This window comes from Rhinolophus ferrumequinum, chromosome 4 (genome assembly GCF_004115265.2).
Source record: "Rhinolophus ferrumequinum isolate MPI-CBG mRhiFer1 chromosome 4, mRhiFer1_v1.p, whole genome shotgun sequence".
In the NCBI taxonomy this organism is placed as follows: domain Eukaryota; kingdom Metazoa; phylum Chordata; class Mammalia; order Chiroptera; family Rhinolophidae; genus Rhinolophus; species Rhinolophus ferrumequinum.
Window position 1 is genome coordinate 87948937 of NC_046287.1, and position 25536 is coordinate 87974472.

The following is a 25536-nucleotide window of genomic DNA, read 5'->3' on the forward strand; positions in this document are numbered from 1 at the left end:
AATCAGTTGGTGATCCTGAGTGGGAAAAGTGTGACTTCTGCCATGATGCTGAAAAAAATATCGATTGGTGAAAATAAAGATTTGCAAAGTGGACTGAGAGAACTTGTTTAAAAACACTGCTGTTTATCTCATACATAATTTTTAAATCTTCATTAAAGAATATAATTTTTATATATACTCTGAAATAAACCACATTTATTTATTAAGTAACTTATAGAGTGTCAAGAAAAGACAAAATAAACCAGCTGGAAAGCCTCTGTTCAGCAGAGATAGGAGTAGATAAGAAGCTAGAAGATATTAATGAGATGGGGAGAAAGTCAAGTTTCTTCTCTCAATCAGAGAAAAAGAAAGGCAATTATAAACTGTAGCATAAACAAAAATATAAGAAAGTCAGGGCTCTTACAAGAGACTCACTTCAGATTGAAAGACACACAGACTGAAAGGAAAGGGATGGAAAATGATATTTTATGAAAATGGAGACAAAAAGAAAAAGCTGGGTAGCAATACTTATACCAGACAAAATAGACTTTGAAACAAAGGCTATAACAAGAGACGTAGGGACCCAGTAAGTCCACTTCTGGGTATTCAAAGAACTAATTCAAAAAGACATATGAACCCATATGTTCACCGCAGCACTATTTACAACAGCCAAGATACGGAAGCAACCTAAGTGTCGGTCAATAGATAAATGGATAAGTTGTACATATATACAATTGAATATTACTCAGCATAAAAAGAATGAAATCTTGCCATCTGCAGCAACATGGATGGACCTGAGGGTATTGTGCTCAGTTGAGTAAGTCAGAAGAGAAAGACAAATACCATATGATTTCACTTACATGTGGAATCTAAAAAACAAGACAAAGAAACTCATAGATACTGAACATTTTGATGGTTGCCAGATGGGAAAGGGATTGGGGAGATGGGTGGAAAAGGTGAAGGGATTAAGAAATACAAATTGGTAGTTACAAAATAGTCATGGGGATGTAAAGTATAGCAAAGGGGATATAGTCAATGATATTGTAATAACTATGGTGTCAGGTGGGTACTAGATTTATCGGGGTGATCACTTCATAAGTTATATAAGTGTCTAATCACTATGCTGTACTCCTGAAACTAATATAATATTGCATGTCAACTGTAATTGGAAAATAAATAATTATTTTTAAAGAGAAAGGAAGTCATGGCTCAAATATGAAGCCAACTGAAATACAGCATGATTTTGAGAAATTTATGAGGGTGGGAAAGAATATTCCATTTGCCACATTCTCCTTAAGTGACACAGGAGTCAAAATACTGGCTCTGTAAGGAAAAAAGTTGTGATGCATTGCGGTAAATGATATTTACATAATCACCATATTATAAATGCTTTTGACTGGCTTTTCAACTTTTAAAATCTACTTATCGATAAAATAGGGAAGACAAATATGTTTACAGAATAGGAATGGAAATATAATCGATCTCCACAACGTACAAGCAAAGTGGACGGAAGCTGAGAGTTGGAAATGGGAGGAGAGGGAGAAAGCTTGGTGGGGGCTGTCATGCTCATCTTATAGGGTAAGTCCAAATACGCAATATTGATGAAGGAGTAGGTGAGGTTTTAAGTTGATTACTTAAGTTACAAATTTGGGTAACTAATAGAAGAATGAAAGAGAATAATATAGCTATTGAAGGGGTTCAGAACATGCCTCTCCAAAATATGCCACTTTGGCATATTGATTATTTTGAGCCGAAGGCATCTGAGAAACAGCAGGTGCAGGGAGGGTTCTCTGATTTCCCCCTTTCTACCTAAAATCAAGTGATAGTTTCCCATGATAAAGGTGCCCTTCCTGTACCAGGAAAGGAAGAACATTCTCATCACCAGAGGCTGGACGTGAATGCCCAAATGAACCTGTGCAAACAAACCTACTCAAATAACCCTTATCTTCTACTAGTTTCCCCCATATATTTCTTAGTTGCTTTTCCACAATTGACTGTCCCTAGTTCACGCCCCTTGTCTTCTTATATCCCTGTCATTTATCATTCTTTTTGTGAAAAGGTGTTTTTTTTGAAACCTCCATGTATAAGTAAAAATATTAAATAAAATTTGTATGCTTTTCTCTTGTTAATCTGTCTTACGTCAGTTAATTCTTAGGCCACCTGCAGAACCGAAGAGGTTTGTAGAAGGAAGTTTTTCTTCCCCCATCCTACCCAAAACTGGAAGGACTGGGAAAGGGAAGGGAAGCAGTATAAATTAAATAATTTTTCAGGGCGGGCAGTTAATAAATAATATCCAAAGAAATATCAGTATAAATATATTGTGAGCTATGAAGATAATCCCCAGAACTACAGACAGAAATGGTTATAAGTGGTAACTTCTGGTACTAGAACTCAGCAGAGATTAGGCAGAGACACAATTTTAATGTTATTTAAGCAATTACTTTGGTAAAAAGAAATGAGAAAAAAAAGTTGTATTGACCAGCAACAAATTTGTTCCAAGGAGCAACATAACAATCAGATAGCCCAGTGAATTCTAGTTAATTGGTTTTTGAAACTTTAGGCAAAGAAATACTTCAATGATAGAGAATTACTAGGTATAATTGCAGATATTTCATTACCTAATATTTTAAATGTAGCCTATAAGCATTTTTAAATTTCCTAAATTTGCCCTTAGGCAGGAAAAAGAACTAGTTCAACTCTAGTATAGATATTTGAATGCCACTTTAGTTAAGAGATCTTAGATTTTTTTTTTTTAAGTGACATAAAGTGAACTGCTGTGAGGTAATCCAGAATTTAGTTTATTCAATATAACATTTAAGCTGTTTCCTTGTGCAAAATTTTCAACTTATTTTTCCCCCATAAGAACACACCTCTGGTTTTATAATGCCAATCATTGAAAAAAGAGCATTTATTATATAAACATTAGCTTTGGACTTACTCATTTCCAAGGTCAGGGAGCCAGGCTCCAGGATAGCACCCCTCCGTCTCCCCCAGGGGCTGCGTAGGTGTGCTCTGAGGGTGCCGGGTGCGGTGGGGTGGGGTTGGGGAGGGACGCTGCCTTGCAATACCATGTATGTGCGGTGCCATCCTGTGGTCGTGATGTTAAACTAGAGCATGTTTTCATTTTCTTCTCTCTAGGAAGGCCCTTTTGTCTACTTGTCTTTCACAGGAAACATTGCAGAGTCGGATGGCTTGATTGCCTCATTGTGTAAGTAATTTGAAATGTTTGCTTTTGAAGTGTTTGCGGAGATTAATTGCAAGTGTGGCTGTCAATTAAATGAGTACCTGTATCCCATCCTGTATGATTCCATTTATGTAAAATGCCCAGAATAGGTGAATCTGTAGAGACAGATTACAGATTAGTGGTTGCCTGGGGGTGGTAGGAGAGGAGGGGAATATTGGGGGGAGGGAGAATGGAGAATGACTGATAAGGGGTATACGTTTCTTTGATGGGGTGATGAAATGTTCCAAAATTAGATTGTGGTGATTCAAATCTGTGAATTCACAAAAACCCACAGAATGGTATACTTTAAACAGGTGAATTGTATGGCATGTGAATTATATCTTAATAAAGGTATATATTAAAAATATAGTGCACATTGCAGCATTTGCAGTATTTAAACTGGATGTCTTTCATACTTTTAATATCAACTTTCACATATGTGTGTGTCTGTGTGTCTTGTAGATAACTTCCAAAAATCTTCTTGCACTACAGAGATATTAACTAGTTTTCTTATCCTCTTCATGCTCACTATAAATCAGTCCACATTCAATCAGTTAGCGTTAGCTACCTCCCACGTGCCACATCAACACCGACAAATCCCTGAGCTGGGCAGCAATGGGGCCCTGTGCCTCTGTGATCGCACTGCCTTGTGCAGAGTAACTTTTTTCAGATTTTGTGTCTGAAATTCCTCGTTGTGTATCTCCTTTCTTCCATGCTGCTGAAATGATCTTCCCCAGCCAGGATTTGTGTTGGGACTCCCGTTTACCACTCGTGTTAGGAAACTCTTCTAAGAGAATTGAGTCAGCTACAGTTAGTGCTTCTCAAGGCAAAACGTGTGTCATCTTGGATGCCTCTCAGGTCCGAGCCAGGGGTAGCTCAAGGAGCCTGAGCCCCGCGCCTGGAGTCCTCCCAGCAGCTGTGCACCTTTTTGGTGAGTAAGCCAGATTAAACTGTGCTTGAGAATTGCTGGGGAAACGTAGGGGCTTGAGGACTCCAGCCTAAGCCACTGTCCTTCCACCCTGGCGGCCCTGCCTGGCATCAGAGAAAGGGAACAGCCCAGATTTGGCTCAGTCCCATGAAATGCAAACATCTCACTTGATTTTTATCAATCCTGTTCAGTTTACATTTTCACCTTAAAAAAAAGTGAAAACTCTTGTTTATGGAGGTGCCCTTTTTTCTCGTGAAAGTGAAAATCCAGTAGATCATTTAAAGTATTGCTTCTTGGGCTTTAAAGAGCACTAATTGCCTGGGGATCTTGTTAAAATCCAGATTCTGATTCACAGGAAGGCCTCCCAAATGTTCATCTGTGAACTGTCCTTTGATTCACCAAGGATGCAGAGCTGGGCTGTTGACATCATATAGACCCTGTTAAAGAAAAACTATTCGTGAACTAGTTAAAGATAGTCAGGAAGACTTTATTCAACAGGGACCACTGCAATGGGGGCTTTGCTGTAGGGGAAAGAGATCGGGCTCCACTCTAAATATAACAAGGACAGGTGGAGACTGATAGCCAAGGAGCAAGGTGGGCTCAGTGGCTGGAAAATTACTAAGAAGAAACAACAAGGCTGGGCGGATGCTTCATAGACCCACTAGCAGGATTGTTGCTGGAGGCAGGCCAGGGTGATAAGGTATGGAGGGTGGGGGACGAGGAACGGGATCAGACAGCTACATCCCCTTGTTCACTGCAGCGTTGTTTACAACAGCCAGCACAGGGAAACAACCTAAGTGTCCATCATAGATGAATGGGTAAAGAAAATGTGGTGTATATATCCAGTGGAATATTATTCAGCCATAAAAAAGAAGGAATATCTGCCATTTGATGGACCTTGAAGACATTATGCTAAGGGAAATAAGTCAGACAGACCATATGATCTCACTTACATGTGGAATCTAAAAAACAAACAAACCCAGACTCACAGAAAGATCAGATAGGTGGTAAACAGAGGCAGGGGTGGGGGATGAGGGAATTAGATGAAGGTGGTCAAAAGGTACAAACTTCCAGTTATAAGATCAGTAGTACTGAGGATGTAATGTGCTACATAGTAACTATAGTTAACACGGCTGTAAGTTAAGACAGTAAATCAATCTTAAGTGTTCTCATCACAAGGAAAAAAAACAAAAAACATTTTTTCTTTTTTTTAATCTATATGCAATGATGGATGCTAACTAAACTTGGGGTAATTGTCTCACAATATATGTAAGTCAAGTCATTATGCTCCACACCTTAAATCTATATGGTGCTGCATGTCAATTATAATCTCAATAAAACTGGGGGGAAAAGTGATCAGATACCAAGAACTGGGACTTTCGCTAAACTATCTCAGCTGGATTCTTGCTAAAACTGGACTAAGCAGGGACCGAGCCCAAGGTTATTGAGAAATGGGTGCTAAGGAGTCAGAAAGTCTTTGTTACCCCATCGTCTCCCAGTCTCCGCTCTGTGGGAAGGGCACAGCCATGGCTCAGGTCCGAGAGACCTACTCCAGCCTTGAGAGTGCATCCTTCCCTCTAAACCTCTGCCTAAACCTGAGTCAGTCACTAACGAATGAGCACAGACAGCATTAGGCTTATTAATGCTGTTTGCCCTTCTGCTGTCTAGGTATTTAATCAGCAAGGAGATGGTCAGGGTTAAGCAGTAGATGAGGAGGTAGGTACCAGAGGCTTGTTACGCTGGGACTGAGGGGTGGCAGGACCTGCTTTTACTGTCCACCTCCCTACCCCTGCCTTCCTGTCTGGCATTAACCTTGAACCCCCACCCCACCCCCACTGTCTTCTTCAGCTTTGCTGAATTAAATATAGTTTCAGACATATCGTGTGCTCTTAGCTCCAGACCTGTGCATGTGCTCCTCCCTGAAACAGCTCCTTCACCCAGTTCAGGAGTCACCTCTTGTGGTGTAAGGCCTGAAATGAAGATCCAATATTATGAGTGGCTCGAAATCCAGTAAAGTCCAGAGGGCCTCAACTGGCCTAACTGCAAGTCCCGGCCCCACCTTGCTTTCTCACATAAGGTCCCCCAGACAAACAACCCTCTTTGTCTCGGGGACCTGGCACAGTGGCTGTGCATCCCGGAGTAGAGGGCTTCAGTTCCCTGGCAGCCCTCGGAATTATTCATACAAGCCAATCCCGCCCTGCCGCCCTGCCACAGGAGCCGGAGGTCACCCCATCCTCTTGTTACTACCGTGCCTGCCTCCCACATATCCTCCTTGTTCACTGCATTTCCAAGTGCAATCGCCACGGGGCCCTACGTGGCACAGTGTCCTCTCTCCCCAGGCTGTGAGTATGTGGCTAAGAAACTGCCCCCGGTCTCACCTGTCCAGTCTCGTGTGTAGTATGTTGGGCCATCCCCGTAGCCCTAGGGTGGGATCCCTCCCTCACCAACGGGGTGAAGAGGAAGTGATCAAACACCGCATCTCCCTTGTCTGGCTTCGGTGCCACTTCCTCCGTGTCCCGTGCTCTGTCACCGTCACTCATTGCCTGGTCTGACCTCACTAAAATGCGAGCCCCTTGCTGGCAGTTTTTGTGTCCCAGTTGCTGCGAGCACAGAGCCTTCCGTATGCTCCAAAAGATGTGTTGAATTAAAGAATAAATGAATGGTGTTGTATTTATGAATGTCTTAACACTCACTAATCTCTTAGTTCCTAAAGCACTGACATTTTTCTGTGATATTTTCTTTGATTTTTGGGTGTACTCAAGGGTACATTTTGCCTATTGTATACGTGTTTAAATTTAGAGGAAAATTGTGTTGTTTTCCGGTTAGTTCATGGCTGGCAGTCAGCTCAGGACTGCTGGCTGTGTGGGCCTTTCCCAGACTCTCCTCTCAGCATGTGTCTGTTTGTCATCTCATTAAATAGCTTCTCCTGCTTATAGGCCATCTTCTCAGAACAGCCTTTCATTAGAACCCTTTGTCCCTGGACCCAGGGATCCTAACTCTGGCCTGTAAGCGACTAGAGCCTCTGCTGCTCAGCCCAATCAGAACACGTCATTCATTTTTGACCATTCATACCTTTTCTTTCTTTCTTTTTTGAATTAAAGTTTATTGGGGTGACAATTGTTAGTAGAGTTACATAGGTTTCAAGTGTACAATTCTGTAATACATCATCTGTATATCATGTTGTGTGTTCATCGTCCAGAGTCAGTTCTCCTTCCATCACCATATATTTGATCCCTTTTACCCTCATCTCCCACCCCCCTCCCCCCTTACCCTCTGGTAACCACTAAACTATTGTCTGTGTGTCTATGAGTTTTTGTTTCTTCATTTGTTTGTCTTGTTCCTTTGTTGTTTTCAGTTTTATATCCCACATATCAGTGAAATCATGGTTCTCGACTTTTCTGTCTGACTTATTTCACTTAGCATAATAATATCAAGATCCATCCATGTTGTCACAAATGGCACTATTTCATCAGAGTAGTATTCCATTGTCATTCATACATTTCTATATCATGTGAGAACAGGATTTAAAGGGAGAGAAGGTGGGGACTTTTGTTTATTTTACTTTGATTATTTGAGATCTTAGGACCAACATGTATTACTTGATAAGAGAGAAAGAGAGGAGGGAGGAGAGAGAGAGAGAGGAAGGAGGAGGGAGATGGAGAGAGAGGAAGAAAGGGGGGAAAAAGAGAGCGAGAGAAGGAAGGAAAGGAACGGAAGGGAAAGGAAGAGAAAAGGAAGGGAAAGGAAGGGAAGGGAAAAAGAGGGAAGGAAGGAGGGACTGTAGGGAGTGAGAGGAATATGGCTTCACCCAGTGCATGGCTCTCAGTCCATTCTAAAAGACTTTCATACCTCATGGTGCTTTCTAGAAGAAACTATTGTGATAATGGGGTCTGGAGAAAGTTCTTAGGGCATGCCCGCTCCCCATAGCACAATTCAGGTTTTTGTGGTGGCTATTAGTGAAATCTGTCCCTGTAGCAGACTGAAATGCCCCCTTTGTCCATTTTGGAATCATTCTGTACTTCAGGCTCTATTATTCCCCTCCCCTTCCTTCTGCCCTCTTTGCACTCAATTTCTCTTCAATTATTAATAGACGTGTTTTTTTAATAAGCATTTCCTTAATAATTTGCAAAATCTGACTGTTGAATTAATTTAGAATTCTGCTGCTTATAATGAAAGGTGGGAGTGAAGAGGGCACATATGTGAAAGCACTTCAGAAACTATAAATTATTTTACCAGTATAACGTGATATCATTGCCAGTTAAGTTAACAAAGTGTGTTTTGTTTTAGGGAAAGAATATGGCAAGCTGATGCAAGATGGCTTAATTTCGACCCAACCATTGTGTCTTTGGAAATTCTAACGGTTGTCCTGGATGGGTTTCTGGCATTGGTCCTCATTTATGCCATAGTCAAAGAGAAATATTATCGGTAAGTGGCCTGCTCCTGTCCTGCTGAAGAGAAGCGTTAGCTGTCCCCGTGCCTAAGTGACATTTGGAGTAGACAATGACCACATTTCTTTGTTAGCCGAAAACTAGAGTAGAAATGAAAATTGTTTGATATTAGATAAGGATCCTGGTGCAAGCAGGATCATTTCAGAGCATTCAAAAAAAAAAAAAAGAGGAATATGATTGTAGTAGACAAGCACCTAGTTAACAGCACTGGATAATATGCCATCGATGTTTTGGAGAATAAAAGAGTAATATTTCCATTCTTTCCCCACCCCCCAAAATCACTCTAGAAAACTCCTAGTCCACTTGACACAAAGTAAATTCTCTTACATAATTCTGAACTAAACATGCCAAATAAATAAGAAATCTTTTCAGAAGCAGGTTGGAGGGTATGAGGAAGGCAGAAGCATGGGGAGAGGAAGCAGAAAGGTGGAAGATTATCTGTCAGTCAGACTCTGAGACTTTGAACTCTCCCTCCCTCCCTTCCTTTTCCTTCCTCTCCTTCTTAGGGACAAAGTGACCTGGGGCAATAGATTGCTAGCCTGGGGATGACACCTAAAACAATGTCGGGTTGGTAGAGTTGCATTCAGTTTCCTACCATCCTGCATCAAAGAAGACTTATTTATTTAAAGCTTCATTATAAAATTTCAGATTTGAAGAGACCCTGAGGGTCATTTAATCCACTCTTCCCCATCCAGTTTTACATAGCAGTAAAAATTAAATCTCTCCCTGATGCCTTGTCGTATTTTTGCTCCATTCTCATGATTGTAGACATATTACATGCACCCATTTGTTTATTACTTAAAACACTTATCTGCATTTTTGAGTACTTACTATGTGCCAGGCACAGTGCTCAGCCCTTTATATCTCATTTAATCTCTGTAAGATTATTTGAAGAAGGAACAATTATTATTATCCCCTTTTACAACAGGTGAAATTGCAGCTCATAGTGAGATTCACATCCAGGTTTTTCTTTGCTGAGTCATGTGAGACCTCACTAAATCTTCCTAAGAATAGTACAGAATACCCAAGAGACCTTATTTAACTCTTGAAAATAGTCTTCTAGAGGACAGTTTTGCTTCTTCAAAGAAAACATGGGTCTGCATTAATTAGATTGACTTGCCCCATCAAAGGAGCACCACACAAAACCTGAGATCCAACTTCAGAGAGGTTTTCTGCTCTGGAAGACGGCGTTGATGCCGCCATTAAAGAAAAGATGTCATGATTCAGGGTGGCGAGCTGTCGGTTTCATCTCTTGTGTCTTTCTCTCTAACAGGCATTTCATACAGATTACCCTGTGCGTGTGTGAGTTGTATGGCGGGTGGATGACCTTCTCCCCAGACTGGCTTATGGGAAGCCCCAACCTCAACACCAACAGCTGGCTCTACTTTTGGGTCTATCTGGTATTTTTCAATAGTGTGTGGGTTCTGATCCCAGGACTGTTACTGTGGCAGTCGTGGGTAGAACTCAAGAAAATGTATCACAAAGGAAATAGTTTAGGGAAAAAGTTTCAGTGAATTTTCAAAATCATAAACGTTATTGTCTTGCTTTATGAGCCAGAATGGATCAAATCATTTTGTGTGGCTAAAATTTAATACATTCCAGTCTACACTTTCTTTTTATATTGTTATTGCTGAACAACCTACTTCAAATTGATTGTAAAGTGGCAAGGTTTTGTTACTGGGTTTTTTCCCTCAATTAAATGGCAATAAAGGGAACAGAGAATAAATTTTAACTTGTAATAATAAGACTTAATTATAGATTTTTATGGCTAACATTAATGGTTCTGTAATTATTCCACTAATAAAGCCAATTATCATAAAATACTGTAGAGCATGTTATATTAATTTTTTATTCCAAAGAACATGTTGTTACTTCACTTCTAATCTTCTCACTAGTCTTTTCATTACGAAAGTGAAAATAGAAATGAAACGAATGCCTCTATTTTACATTTATAATTTATCAAATTTGTGAAGCCAACAAAAATGACAGTAGTCAGAATTTGTGAGTGAGCCAGCTCCTCATGGGTGACATTGGGGTTGCACACAGACAGATAATTGAGTTGTGTCTGCCATTTTTCAAGATGGAAGTTTTGAGTTACCTTACAAGAATACATCATACTTTATGTAAAAAGGAAGTAGGAACACAGGGAAAATAAGCGTGAGAAATAATAAGATGAAGGTAAAGTTAATATGCCAAGTGCATGCCATGATGTCATATATAATTAATTGATAGAAGTGAAGCACAAATTTGTCACCTTCAGAACCAAGAGGGAAACATGACCACGTTGTGTTTCATAAAACACTAGTTTTGGGAAGTGGTTAGAGCAGATCTGTTGGAGGTGGGGAGCAGGTGTCCACATTAACTTGTTCAACACCTGCCTTTTTTACTAGACACTAAGCTCACAGATGTATTCTCTGCCTAGAAAAGTGCCCGGCTCATACACCAGGCTCTTGATAAGTTGTGGTGGATACTATCGCCCCGAGAGCTTAGTCTGCATGGCCGTCTCCTTCTAGGTGTCTTTCTTATCCTGACGAGAACTGTAGGTTATGGTCCTGGGTGCAAAATTGTTTTTCCTTTCAGAGGTACTTATGAGACACGGGGGTGAAAGCAGGGAGACTATTTTCAAGTGTTCCTAGTTTTTTTTTGTTTTGGGGTTGTTTGTTTATTTGTTTCTGCTTTCTGGTGACAAGTAAGGTCCTAGAATGTGAGGGATTTGACGTTTGACATGAGCACAAACTGTTCGACTCCCTAGGTATTGATTGAGAGGCAGTTGTTGTTGACGCAGCAAGAATGAAGGGTTTGTGGGCTGAGTAGTTCTGGTGATGGCCTCACTGGTAGTGCCTCCCTTCGGAGGGTCCATTCTGAGGTCATCTAGGAGTCAATCCTTCCTAGAAGCTCATCCAAGACCCTGTTCTTGCAGCCCCCACTGCTTTTTGTAGACACCAAATTCCCTGTATTAAATGTTGCTGCTTAAAACACCTAGAGTAATTGCTGTTTTCTACACTTTAATCCTGAATGATACCTGATACAATATTTGTTGAATATTGAATAAGTATAGCCACGTAAGTGTGAGCAATATTATATTAGCACATTGAAGGCTGTTGAAGTCCCACAATAAAAATACTACATTAACTTCTTCAACCCAACTTTTCCCAACTATTTACACCCACTTGAACAAGGGATGGTGTTTTCAGGAACACCAGATAGGAAGCACTGAGTAACACAATTCAGTATTCATAAGATTAAAACCAAACAAGTTACCAATAAACAATTAAAATAGAATTAAATTTTTTTTTAAAAATAAAGCTTCAGTAATAAAGGCAATGTAGTATTGGCACAAGGGTAGTCAAATAGACCAATGGAACAGACTGGAAGGTCCAGAAACAGACTTTCTCATATGTGGGCAGTGGATTTATGACAAAGATGCCATTGCTGAGCAGTGGGGAAAGGATGGTCCTTTTATTCTGATTTTTAAAAAGATTTTTATTAAAATACAGCTAACATACAATATTATATTAGTTTTAGGGGTACACCATAGTTATTCAACATTTATATACCTAAAGAAGTGATCTCCATGAGAAGTCCAACAACCACCTGACACCATACCATGCTATCACAATATTATTGTCTATATTACTATGCTATTACATCCCCATGACTTATTTGTTTTATACCTGGAAATTTGGACCTCTTATTGCCCTTCACTCTTTTCCCGTTTAATTTTTCAGTGATAGTTGACATTCAACATTATTATTTTTTATTAATTTCAGGTGTACAGCATAGTGATTTGACATTTATATAATTTAAGAACTGATCCCCCTGACTAGTCTAGTACCCACCTGGTACTATACATAGTTATTACCATATCATTGACTATATTCCTATGCTTTATGTCCCCATGACTATTTTGTAACTACCAATTTGTACTTCTTTTTTTAAATAATTGATTTTTCAGTTACACTTAACACACAATATTATATTAGTTTGAAGTGTACAACATGGTGATTAGACATTTATATAACTTACTAAGTGATCATCCCAATAAATCTAGTACTCTTCTGACACTATACATAGTTTTTAAAATATTTTTTTGACATTCAATATTAGTTTATATTGATTTCAGGTGTACAGCATAATGGTAAGACATTTATATAATTTAAGAAATTGATCATTAAGAAATGATCCCCCTGACTAGTCTAGGACCCACCTGGCACTGTACATAATTATTACCATATTATTGACTATATTCCCTATGCTTTAATTTACATCCCCGTAACTACTTTGTAACAATCATTTTGCACTTCTTAATCCCTTCCTCCTTTTCACCCATCTCCCCAACCTCCCATCTAGCAACCATCAAAATGTTTTCTGTATCTATGAGTTTGTTTCTGTTCTTTTTTGTTTATTTTATTCTTTAGATTCCACATATAAGCAAAAACACATTGCATCTGTCGTTCTCTGTCTGACATTCCACTCAGCAAAATACCTTCCAGGTCCATCCATTCTGTCGAAAATGGCAAGAACCAATTCCCTGTCCTGGCTTAGCCATAGTCCATTGTATATATGTACCATCTCCTCTTCATCCATTCTACCATTGGTGGACACCCAGGCTGCCTCTACATCTTAACCATTGTAAACAATGCTGCAACAAACATATGGATGCATAGGTCCTCTCAAAGTAGCATTTTGGGTTTTTTCAGATAAATACCCCGAAGTGGGATTACTGGGTCCTTGTCTCTTGTTATAGCCTTTGTTTTAAAGTCTGTTTTGTCTGATGTAAGTATTGCTCTCCCAGCTTTTTTTTCATTTCCATTTTCGTGAAATAACTTTTTCCATCCCTTTACTTTCTGTCTGTGTCTTTCAATCTGAAGTGAGTCTCTTGTAGGCAGCATATGTAAAGGTCTTGTTTTCTTATCCATTCGGCTCTTATGTCTTTTGATTGGAGCATTTAATCCATTTACATTGTAAGTAATTATTGATAGACATGTAGCTATCGTAATTTTATTATTCATAATTTTGATCTTTTTTTTTTTTTCCGTCTTAAAAAAGTCTCTCTAACATTCCTTGTAATACTTGTTTGGTAATGATGAACTCCTTTAGCTCTTTCTTGTCTGGGAAGCTCTTTATCTATCCTTCAATTTTAAATGATAGCATTGCTGGGTACTATTACCCTTGGTTGTAGGTCCTTGCTTTTCATCATGATGAATATTTTGTGCCAATCCTTTCTGGCCTGCAAAGTTTCTGTTGAGAAATCAGCTGACAATCTAATGGAGGCTCCCTGATAAGTTACTAGTTGCCTTCTCCTTGCTGCTTTTAGGATTCTCTCTTTGTCTTTAAACTTTGCCATTTTAATTATAATGTGTCTTGGTGTGGGCCTGTTTGGGTTATCTTGTTTGGAACTCTCTGCACTTCCTGGATTTATATGTCTATTTTCTTCACCAGATTAGGAAAGTTTTCAGTCATTATTTCTTCAAATAGGTGCTCAATCCTTTGCTATGTCTCTTTCTTCTGGTACCCCTATAATGCGAATGTTGTTACGCTTGATGTTTTCCCAGAGGTCTCTTAAATTATCCTCATTTATTTTGGATTCTTTTCTTTTTTTGCTGGTTGGTTGGGTGTTTTCTGCTACCTTGTCTTCCAAATCACTGATTCCATCCTCTGCCTCATCTAGTCTGCTGGTGATTCTTTCTGGCACATTCTTCATTTCAGTTATTCTTCACTTCTATCTGGTTCTTTTTTATGGTTTCTATCTCTATTTTAAGTTCTCACTAAGTTCCTTGAGAATCTTTGTAATCATTGTTTTGAACTCTTTATCTCGGAGATTGCTTCCTCCATTTTGTTTAGTTCTTTTTCTGGAGTTTTCTCCTGTTCTTTTATTTGGGGCATATTTCTTTGTTTCCTCATTTTGGCAGCCTTTTTGTGTTTGTTTCATTGTATTAGGTAGATCTGCTATGTCTCCCAGTCTTGGCTGGGTCCCCTTATTTAGTTGGTGCCCTGTGAGGCCCTGGCACAGTCTCCCTGGTCACCTATTTTGGATGCTCCACGAGTGTCCCTTGTGGGGGTGTGTGTGCCGTCCTGTTATAGTTTGAGCCTGTTTATAGTTGAGCCTGATTGCTGTTGGCATGCCTGTAGGTGGGACTGGCCCTCAGGCTGATCCAGCTGTGGGGTTTGGCCACATCCACAGCTTACAGGCTGCTGTGGGGCGGGGGAGGGGTACCCCACAGGTACCTAGTAGGCTCTGGTACCTGTTGAGATACCCTTTGTATGTGCGGCTGGCAGAGCTAATTGGGTGGTGCTCTGCGGTGGTCTGAAGCCCATTTCCAGGTATATTGGTTCTGGGGCCTCTTGGGAGAGGCTTTGGTGCAGGCCCTGGTCACCGCCTACCAGTGACCATCTGGGTGGTACGTGGTAGGAGCTAACTATAAAGCTATCCATGGTTGTTCACTGCCTGTGCTAAAGTTGGAGACATGTAGGAGCGGACACACTGCAAACCGAGGATGGCTACCACCAGTACCAAGCCTGTGGTAGCTCTGCAAAAAGCCAGGATATCCCAGGCCTGCTGCCACCTGCTGGTTCTCTTAAGGCTCAGCCTCTGACAAAGCGTTGTACGGTAGGCCAGTGAGTGAGGCAGGGTCTCTGGGAGTCAGCAGAGTCAGAAGAGCTGTGGTCACCAGGATAATGTAGACTCTGGTTTGGTGCCACTGCTGAGCCTGGAGTGACTCAGCAAAAATCGCAGAGCACACTGAGGCCAGTTGCTACCCACCTGGGGCCCGGGGATTCCTATAGTTTTCTAAGAAAGAGTGCAATGTGGGTGGGGCTGGCTGCTCCAGCGAGAAAGTGCTTCTGGCGGTTGGCGGAGTTGGGTAGGGCAGGTTCCCCATGAGTCAGCAGGGTTGAGCAGTGGAGCTCACCAGACCAATCAGATTCAGATTTGGCCCGTGGGGGCGGGCTCAACACAGGAAGATGGTGCCTGCCTGCAGGTTACACAGGAGTAGGACCTTGCACAGGGAAAATGACGCCTGTTCACCAGCCCTGCCCCAAAGCCACACGCCTCAGTCCGTCTCCCACATGCCTCCGATGCCTCTCGAGTCACCGGACTTTCGCCGGAGCCCAAGGTGAGTGCCTGGGGGTGAGAGAGTCTGTGTGTAGGCCATTTAAGAGGACGTCTGGTTTTCTTGGAGCCTTTCATCCCACCTGGATGGTCAGAATCCCCAGTGTTTTTTACCGCCAGATGTTGTGGGGGCTCCAATTCCTGACACCAGTACTCTGGGCTGGGGAGGCTGGTGTGGGGCTGGGGTCTCTCACTCCTCCAAGGAATTCCTCCATGGTATATCCTTTCCAGTTCTCAACCACTACACGGAGCTTTAGGGCCAGCCCATTTCTCATCTCCTCTCCTCCTACCAGTCTCGACATAGCTTCTTTATATCATTAGTTATAAAACTTCTGATCAACCAGACTTCAGGTGGTTCTCCAGCTTGATTGTTCTATAATTTAGTTGTAATTTTGATATATTCACAGAAGGAAGCAAGCACAGTGTTTATCTACTTCACCATCTTGTATCTCTCCTCCTAATTTGCACTTCTTAATCCCTTCTCCTTTTTCACCCACCCCCACCAACTCCCCCTCCCCTCTGGCAACCATCAAAATGATCTCCTTGTCTATAAGTTTGTTTCTGTTTGTTTGTTTTGTTTTTGAGATTCCACATATAAGCAAAATCACATTGCATCTGTCTTTCTCTGTCTGACATATTCTGACTCAGCACAATAATCCCAAGGTCTGTCTATGCTACCACAAATGGCAAAAATCCATTCACTTCCACGGCTGAGCAATATTCCATTGTCTGTATGTACCACCTCCTCTTTATGCACACATCTTGGCTATTGAAAATAATGCTCCAATGAACATATGGATGCTCATGTCCCCTCAAAGTAGCATTTTGAGTTTCTTTGGAGAAATACCCTAAAGTGGGATTACTGGGTCCTTCTTTGTGGCTTGTCATAGCCTTTGTTTAAAAGTCTATTTTGTCTCGTATAAGTATAGCTACCCCAGTTTTTATTTGTTTGTTTTAATCACTTCTATTTTCATGAAATATCTTTTTCCACCACTTTACTTCAGTCTGCTTGTGTCTTTCGATCTGAAATGAGTCTCTTGGAGGCAGTATATGTAAAGGTCTTGTTTTCTTATCCATTCAGCTACCCTATTTTTTTATTTAATCCATTTACATTGAAAGTAATTGTTCATAGGTATATAGTTATTACCATTTTATTATTCATAATTTTTATTTTATCTTCATTTTTTTATCTTAAAGAAGTCCCCTTAACATTTCTTATAATACTGATTTGGTGGTGATGAACTCCTTTAACTTTTTCATGTCAGAGAAACGCTTTATCTGTTCTTAGATTCTAAATGATTGCTGTGTTGGGAAGAGTAATTTTGGTTGTAGGTCCTTGCTTTTCATCACTTTGAATATTTACTGCCAGTCCTTTCTGGCCTGCAAAGTTTCTGTTGAGATATTGGCTGACAATCGTATGGGAGTTCACTTATAAGCAACTAACTGCTTTTCTCTTGTTGCTTTTAAGATTCTCTCTTTGTCTTTAAGCTTTGGCATTTTAATTATGATATATCTTGGTGTGGGCCTGTTTGAGTTCATCTCATTTGGGACTCTCTGCACTTCCTGGGGTTGTAGGTCTATTTCCTTTGCCAGGTTAGGGAAGTTTTCTGTCATTATTTCTTCAAATAGGTTTTCAGTTCCTTGCTCTGTCTCTTCTCCTTCTGATACCCCTATGATGCAAATGTTGGTATGCTTGATGTTGTCCCAGAGGCCCCTAAATGTCCTCATTTTTTTTAATTCTTTTTTCTTTTTGCTGTTCCATTTGGTGTTTCCTGTTCTGTTTGGTGTTTCCTGCTACCTTATCTTCTAAATTGCTGATTCAATCCTCTGCTTCATCTAATCTACTGTTGATTTCCTCTAATTCTTCATTTCAGTTATTGTATTATTTATTCTGACTAATTCCTTTTTATGTTTTCTATCTCTTTGTTGAAGTTCTCACTAAGATGATTGAGCATCCTCATAACCAGATTTTTGAACTGCATCTATCGATAGATTGCTTGTCTCTATTTTGTTTCGTTCTTCTTCTGGAGCTTTGTTCTGTTCTTTCATTTGAGACAAGTTTCTTTGTGTCCTCATTTTGGCTGTCTCCCTGTGTTTGTTTCTATGTATTAGGTAGGGCTTCTATGCCTCCCAGTCTTAGTAGAGTGGCCTTATGTAGTAGGTGTCCTGTAGGGCCCAGTGATGCAGTCGCCCTGGTCACCTGAGCTGTGTGCTGCAGGTGTGTCCCTTGTGTGGGTTGCATGTGCCCTTCTGTTCTGTTGAACGTTGGTTGCTGTTTGCATGTCAATGAGAGAGGTTGACCCTCAGGCTGATTGGTTGGGAGGACTGGCTGTGACTACAGTGGAGGAGCTGTGGTGCAGGGGCTGACCCTAAGAAACAGGATTTGCTTTAGCAGGGCTCTGGTGCCTGCCCAGTCTGCCCTTTGGGTGTGTCATCCTTGAAGGTGGCCTGGTGATGCTCCAGCTAGGTCTGAAGCTGGCCACTGGGCTTGCCAGCCCCAGGGCCTCCTGGGAGGGATCCTGCCACAGTTCAAGATCAGCTTCAGCTTGTGCCCTGCCTGAGCTACCTGGCATGAGCCATAAAGCAACCTGCAGATGGCTGCCACTCGTGCTGGGCTTGGAGATGCCTCCCACGGCCAAGCCATGACCCAAGGCTGGCTGCCACTAATGCCGGACTTGGGGCTGCTCATCAATACTGAAACCAGATGCTGCTTGTTTGGTTTTTGCGAACTTCTCAGAGGTTGTAGGAAAGTCTGCAGCATGAGCCAAGTCAAGTTGTTTATAGAGAAAAGCCACTGGAAGTGGCTTGGGTGGGCCTGAAAGTTGGGTGGGACGAGGTCTCAGGGAATCAGGGTGAATGAATGGTGTTAGCCAGGTTGATGGAGACTCGGATATGATGGCCTCCTGGGTCTACATGCCAGGGGAGGGGGCATCAACAGAGAAACAATGGGTCTGCCAGCACTTCTGCTGGGAGAAAGCTGCTCCTTCAGCTCTCTCCCTGAAGCCAGATAATTCAGTTACTTCCCATATGCTCCTTACCAGTCTCGAGGTGGCTTCTGTTTGTCCTTAGTTATAAGACTTCAGTTAATCTAGACTTCAGGTAAGTCTCAGTGATGGCTATTCTGTAGTTTAGTTGTAATTTTGATGTGGTCGTGACAGGAGGCAAGCACAGCATTTACTTACTCTGCCTTCTTGACCAGAAATGGTCTTTTTAATAAATTGTGCCAGGTCAGTTACATGTCAATAAGGGAGGAAAAAATGGATGTTGATCCTTACTTCACACCATGTACAATATCAATTCCAAGTAGATTGTTGATTTTAACGTGAAAGACAAACAATAAATCTTTAAGAAGAAAACAATAGAAGAATATATTCTTTAAAAGGATACAAAAAGCTTCAGTAAGTTTGACTACATTAAAATTAAGTACTTCTGTTTATCAAAAGTCACCATCAAGAGAGTAAAAAAGGAAGCCACAAGACAGACGATATTTGCAGTACATATCACTGACAAAAGACCCATCCCAAGTAGTTTGTAAGTCAACTAGAAAAAGACAAGCAATCTGATGGAAAAGTTGATAAAATATCTTAAATACTTCACAAAAGAGAATATTGAAATGGGAATTTGGTAAATGAAAATGAAGGCCATATAAGATGTTACTACACACCTATCAAAATGGCTAAAAATAAAGACTGACAGGATTGGGAGCAGAGAGCGGACCCTGGGGAACCCCGAGCAGCCCGAGCAGCCCGAGCGCTGCTGTGGGCCCAGTTACCATCACTGCAACCATGAGAATGAGGGCAAGACCCAGCAGCGCCCCACGTCCCCGCGCTTAGCACTGCCCGCACCAGTCCTGGCACCACCTGCATCCGCATGGGGACTGCCCGGGCTCCCTCACATGGGCGGCACCTACTGGCGCCTGCCTTCCAGTGGGAACAACAAAGTCCTCCCAATGAAGGTTTGGGGAACAGTAAAATGGTTCCATGTAAGAAGTAGATATGGTTTCATCAACGGGAATGACACCACGGAAGATGCATTTGTATAGCAGACTGACATAAAGAAGAGTAATCCCAGGAAGTACCTTCCCAGTGGAGGAGATGGAGGGACTGTGGAGTTCGCCGTTGAAGGAGAAGCGGATGCAGAGGCAGCACATGTTACAGGCCCTGGTGGAGTGCCAGTGCGAGGCAGTAAATATGCAGCGAGTGGTAACCATGATACTCGCTGTCCACGTCATGGGGGTCCTGCACACAATTACCAGCAGAATTACCAGAACAGAGAGAGTGGGAAAAGATGAGGCACCGAGCGTGCTCCCTCCCCAATGCCAGGCCCATTTCCCACCTTACTGCCTGCAGGGACCGTGTGGGCCTCACTCACAGTATTCCAACCCTCCTGTGCAGGGAGAAGCTTTGGGTGAGCTGACAACCAAGGTACAGGAGAACAAAGGAGCCCAGTGGGACAGAGTGTGTATCGGGTATAGAGCACGATTCTGCAGGGACCTGGGCACCAAAGGCAGCCTAGAGAGGAAAGCAATGAGGAAGATATGGAAAGTCAAGGAGATGAGACCTGAGGTCAGCAGCCACCTCCATGTCAGTACTGTGGCAACTTCAATTACTGACGCAGATGCCCAGAAGATGGCAAAGAGACAAAAGCAGCGGATCCATCAGCTGAGAATTCTTCCCTTCCAGCAGCTGAGCAGGGTGGGGCTGAGTAAATGCCAGCTTACCATCTCCACCATCATCCAGTTTAGTCATCCAACCAGAAGAAATGAATATGAAATTCCAGCAATAAGAAATGAACAAAAGGTTGGAGCTGATGACCCCAAGTGCTTGCTCTTGGCCGGTTCACTGTATAACTAGAACTATCTGCATTATCTGTGCAGCATGGGGTTTTTAGTATTTTTCCCTAAAGACGTCTCTTTTTGGTAATGACAAAGGTGTTTAAAAAGAAGCCTTGTTTTTCTCAACACACCTTTAAAGATTTTTAAATTGTTTAATATCTGGTCAAGTTGAGATTTTTAAGAACCTCATTTTCAGTTTTTAATAAGAGTTTACAACTTGATTTTTTTCAAAAGTCAACAAACTGCAAGCACCTGTTAATAAAGGTTTTAAATAATTAAAAGAAAAAAAAAAAAGACCGACAATGATGAGTGTTGGTGAGGATGTGGAAGAACTGGGACTCTCCTGCATGCTGGTGAGAATGCAAAGTGGAAAACTGTTTTGAAATAAGTACTGAAACAGCCTGTGCTGCCCTATAACCCAGCAATCTCTCTCACGTATATACGTCACAGAAGTTCTTCCTGTGTGTACAGCATGGCAGCGTTATTCATTATAACCCCAAACGAGAAACAATCCATGTGAATAAATTGTGGTATGTATGCGGGACCATAACAACATGGATGAATTTCACAGACATACTAATAAGAAGCCAAACTTAAAAAGTACACATTGTATGATTCCATTTATGTGAGGTTCAAAAACAGATGAAACTGTGGTGTTAGAAATCAGGACAGAGGTTGCCTTTGGGGAAGAGGGCGGGGAGAAGTCATGAGGGGGCTTCTGGGATACTGGTCATGTTCTTTATTCATTTCAGCAGCAGTTATAATTTGTGATCGTTCCGCTGTATGCTTATGAACGGTGTGCTTTTCCGTAAAGTTTAATTTTTTTAAGTTTCTGGTATGAAGACCTGAAAAATGTCGCCATGGGGTCCTCACGAAGAGGACTCTGCCCTTGACAACAGATGAAGTACAACTCAGGCTTTTCCTAACAGTGTCCCTGATGTGGGCTGAAGGCGGGGTGCTGGAGGGAGCCTGTGCAAAAGCCTCTCCATGAGGATTACCTAGTTGTTTCCAGGACTTTGCTCTCTGCTGATATGGCTCAATCCGAGGGTAAACAGTGTAGAGAAAAATGGATGGGCTGTGTGTCCCGAAGGCAGTCCTGAAAGCATAATATCTCTCAACTGAGTATTGATTGGGGAGAAATGGGGATTATAGACTCAGACAGGAACTTGGAGTACAGATACACTCTACTGCCAAGTAAGGCCAGACCTAAAGGTTTTAACCATTAAGTGAGTTGGGAGAAAGATAGATGTCCCCGTCTGAAAGTCTAACAGGTCACTGAGTAAAAGCCCATCTCCCTGTCAGGGAAGTGGGGGCAAGGTGAGATAGATAATACTGTATTTCCTTAATTCTAAGATAGATATTTCCCCCTACATTATAACATTTAAAAAATTAGAATGTATTTTACAGTTGAGGTGTCATAGTTTAGTTAGCAGTGTTTTTTTTTCTTTCAAAACTTTGATGCATCTTATAACTAATGGCGTCTTAGACACAATTAAATAACTCATGACCATCAATGTTCCCCTTTTCAAGCTTCAATATGTTCAACTACTTGGAGGTAATAGTTCAAATTTATTTTAAAAGTCTGAATTTTGCTTGGGACCTTAGAGATCATTTACTCTAGAATTCCCCACCCACCCCCATTCCATCACATTTGTTGCCTAGGAGCCAGCGGTAGGAGGCATATTTTGATGAATATACAAATGATTTACAATAGGTTATGAATTGCTTATATTGAAGGTAACTAGATTCCTGCCAACAGTCCTTCCCTCCCCACTATTGTTTATACTGTAATTTTTCTTCACAATCCCTTCCTTTCTAGATAATATTGAGACATATATCAGCGTAACTCATTTAAAATCAGAGTCTAAATGATGAAGTTTCCTTGTATTTAAATATGTCAGATTTACAACTCCTGAAGTGTTAGCAACTGGGGCCCCAAGTAAAGTCCACCAATAGCAATATGAAATTGTAAACTAAAACTCTGTGAAAGAAAGGAAACCAAAATGCAAAAAGTTTGGAGGAAAATTCTTTGTTTTCTTTCTTTATATAGAAATAATTTAATGATTGTTTTACAATTATTAAAATCCATGAGCCCTATTGTTTGTTTGTTTGTTACAAAATCTGAGTTTGGATCTAAAGAGAAATAATTTATAAAGAGACTAATTGGACAAAGCCTTGAAGTAGAAAGGTTAACTGTTGCTTAAATACCCACAAGGCAGTAAGTAAATACCCACTGGCAGGCCTACGTGTAAGTGTGGGGTAGCTGTGCAGGGGGCAGGCCTCCTCTACCCACTGCCCTTTGAGAATCTCTGCACCTTCTCTCCCCCCGCCCCACCATCCATTGCCCCCCTTCACTGCCTTGACACCCAGGCAGACCCCCTACCTAACAAAATCCATTTCCCACCACCACTTCACTGCAGGAAACAAATCGCATCCATTAATTAACATTCAGGTGTCGATAACTGATAATGGTTTGATGTGTTACCCTTCCTGAATGTATTTGTATTTTAAAATTGCATTACACAATTAACACATGTCCGTTGCTGAAAAATGGAAAATTCAGATAAGCAAAAGGGGAAAAAAAAAAAAAAGATCCCGAGTATCATCAGAGGGAACCACTATTACACATGTAGTTTCTGTTTCTCAAGCTCTTGTCTGTGCATGTATTAACATGTGGGGGAGACTCGCGTTTGAAGGACTTGAACCCCCTTCCTTTTTCTCTCTCCCTTGCCCTAACCTGGTCATCCAAGAAGCTGCAGTTCTGTGGGTACACACAGACTGACTGTGGATCGTGTTACAGAACGTGCCGCCTTTCCTGAGAAATTCATGCACTTACAGAGTTGATAGGCAGCAGTTATTTATTTTTGGAAACCAGTTTCCTTAGGTACTTATGTTGATACAAATCAAGTCGACATCTTAAAATATTTGACTGGCTACCTCCCAACTTTTCATAAGGGATCAAGTGTGCTGAGCACATTGCAGTGTTATGTTCTAGGTGTTTAATCCCATCCCTTACAGGAGCCTTCCCTCAGTTCCCGAGGAGTCAGGAAAGAAGGACTCTGAATTCTTGCAGTCCTTGCCTGTGTCACTTAAGGAGAAGTGGCCCTAGGTAGCTTTGTATTGTCACTTTGGACATCCACCTCCCCAACTGTACAGGAGTCGCTCAATGACACACTTAGAATCCTACAATCATAGATTGCTTAGGTGGCTTGGAGAGGTCCAGTTTATACCTAAGCAGTCTGAGGCTAAGAGAGGTTAGATCACCTGCCCAAAGCCACACAGCTGTTTAGTGACCAGTTCACCTAAAAGTGCTCTTTCTATTCCAACAGTGTTAGACATGTTCCCAGGAGTCTACAAGTTATGAAAATTATTCAATTTTGTGGATTCTTTTATGACCCAAAAAAATTTAACCTAAGCACATTTCTGATCATCTGGGTCTATTCATTATGCTTGAGTAGCCTCTCATTTCATCATTTGACTTTGTGTTTTGTATTGTCCCATTAGTATTTTTCACTGCTTGGACCAACGGGTCAGGTGACAGCAGTACACGTGTAAGGCAGTGATGTTTCTGAAGGGAGGTGGTGTGACAAAGTGGAGGACATATTAAGGGGTCCCCACTTTTTCAAATTTGAGCAACACTACAGCAAAACACACTACATCTTGTTCCCAGCAAATGTGTGTGTTGATGGTGCATTTAGTAAAAAATATATTACACATTCTGTCTGAACTTCGCATTTCTGATTCATGGCATTGCGTTGAAAGTAAAGGTGAACAAATTTTTGGCATTTCTTGGTTACTTTGAGAATCGGACTGATTTCAGTACCTTGGGGTAACCTACTTAGTGAGAACTGGAAACAGGAATTGGATCTCATTGATGGGCCCCTGAGTCCCACGATTTCAACTATGCCTGTCCCGTGATCGGGCCACAAATATTCATGCTCTCTGTAACAGTGACATCTGGTGGCCCTGGAGTAATAGGACAGCAGTTGAGTGGCTGAACCCTGGATTTTGATGAGATGGTCTTATTCTAATAAAATAATACAGTTGCCTGTCACCTTTCTTAGGAAACCCCCGCCGCTCCCATCACCCCACTCCCAATTAGCACCTTCAAAATTGCCCCTGTTTCCCCAGTGGGAAGAAGTGAACTTACCCGGTCGGGCCCAGCTGCCCCCGGCCATGTTAGGTCGGGCCTGGCCTGGATCCTGGTGCTCAAAGGGCCAGTGATTTATTGCCTCCCTGGGCAGCAGGTGACAAGAATATTTTTAGTGTCTGGAGCCTTTGGGAGAAGGGTAGGGTGGCGGAGGGGGGCTCTGAGGGCTGTGGGAATCAGCTCTCCCAAGGTCCCAGTTCAGTCTCCTCATCGTGGGGTCTCTTCCCCAACCTCCTTTGGGCTTTCAGGCTCTTAGTACGGGGGTCCCCACTTTAAACACCATGTACATCTTCTCGCGTCTGTCTGCCTTTTCCTTTTCCTAGTCAGTTTGTAAGCACCAGCAAGACAAAGACCTTTGGGATGCCAAGTTGTTTGGTAGCCAAGAAAAGGGCTGGATGGTATTAACACCCTGCGTGTATTTGTTCCACTTCAAAGCCCTTTTCAGTTCATTGTATTATCTGACCCTCACAATGATCCCATGAGCTATGTGCACGGTGATGATCATCTTCCTTTTGAGGAAGAAGAACCTGGTGAAGAAAGGTGAACATCTGCCTGATGCCACAGGGGACACATGTGACTTAACCTGAAGCCAGGCTGTCCGGGCTTTGCCACCACATAGTACTGACTTAGAACCCACTTCGGCCGCTCACGAGTGCTGAGATTCGGGACAAGACACTTAACTCCTCAGGCTCCTTACCCAGAAACAGAATCGTGGTACTTGGCACTTACCGTTGTGAGGATGAGCCCAGCATACATTAAACACCAAAGAAGCTGTTTTTATTTGATCCAAATAAAAGTTCACACATTTCTTTAGCTTTGAGTGGGTCCCTGGTCCAAGTTCTGAATATACGGCATTGCTACTA

General features: G+C 41.7%; 1 protein-coding gene and 1 pseudogene across 1 annotated transcript in view; both read left to right on the top strand.

Annotated features, from left to right (window-relative positions):
* EBPL (EBP like) overlaps positions 1-11101 on the top strand; it is a 29206-nt gene extending 18105 nt beyond the window's left edge. Inside the window, 4 exon segments of the mRNA XM_033104580.1 lie at positions 3118-3187; positions 8418-8432; positions 8435-8555; positions 9852-11101. Coding sequence (XP_032960471.1) covers positions 3118-3187; positions 8418-8432; positions 8435-8555; positions 9852-10092 — 447 coding nt within the window. The 3' untranslated portion in view covers positions 10093-11101.
* A 4489-nt stretch (positions 11102-15590) lies between these two features.
* LOC117021213 (Y-box-binding protein 1-like) lies at positions 15591-20552 on the top strand (annotated as a pseudogene).
* The last annotated feature ends 4984 nt before the right edge of the window (positions 20553-25536 follow it).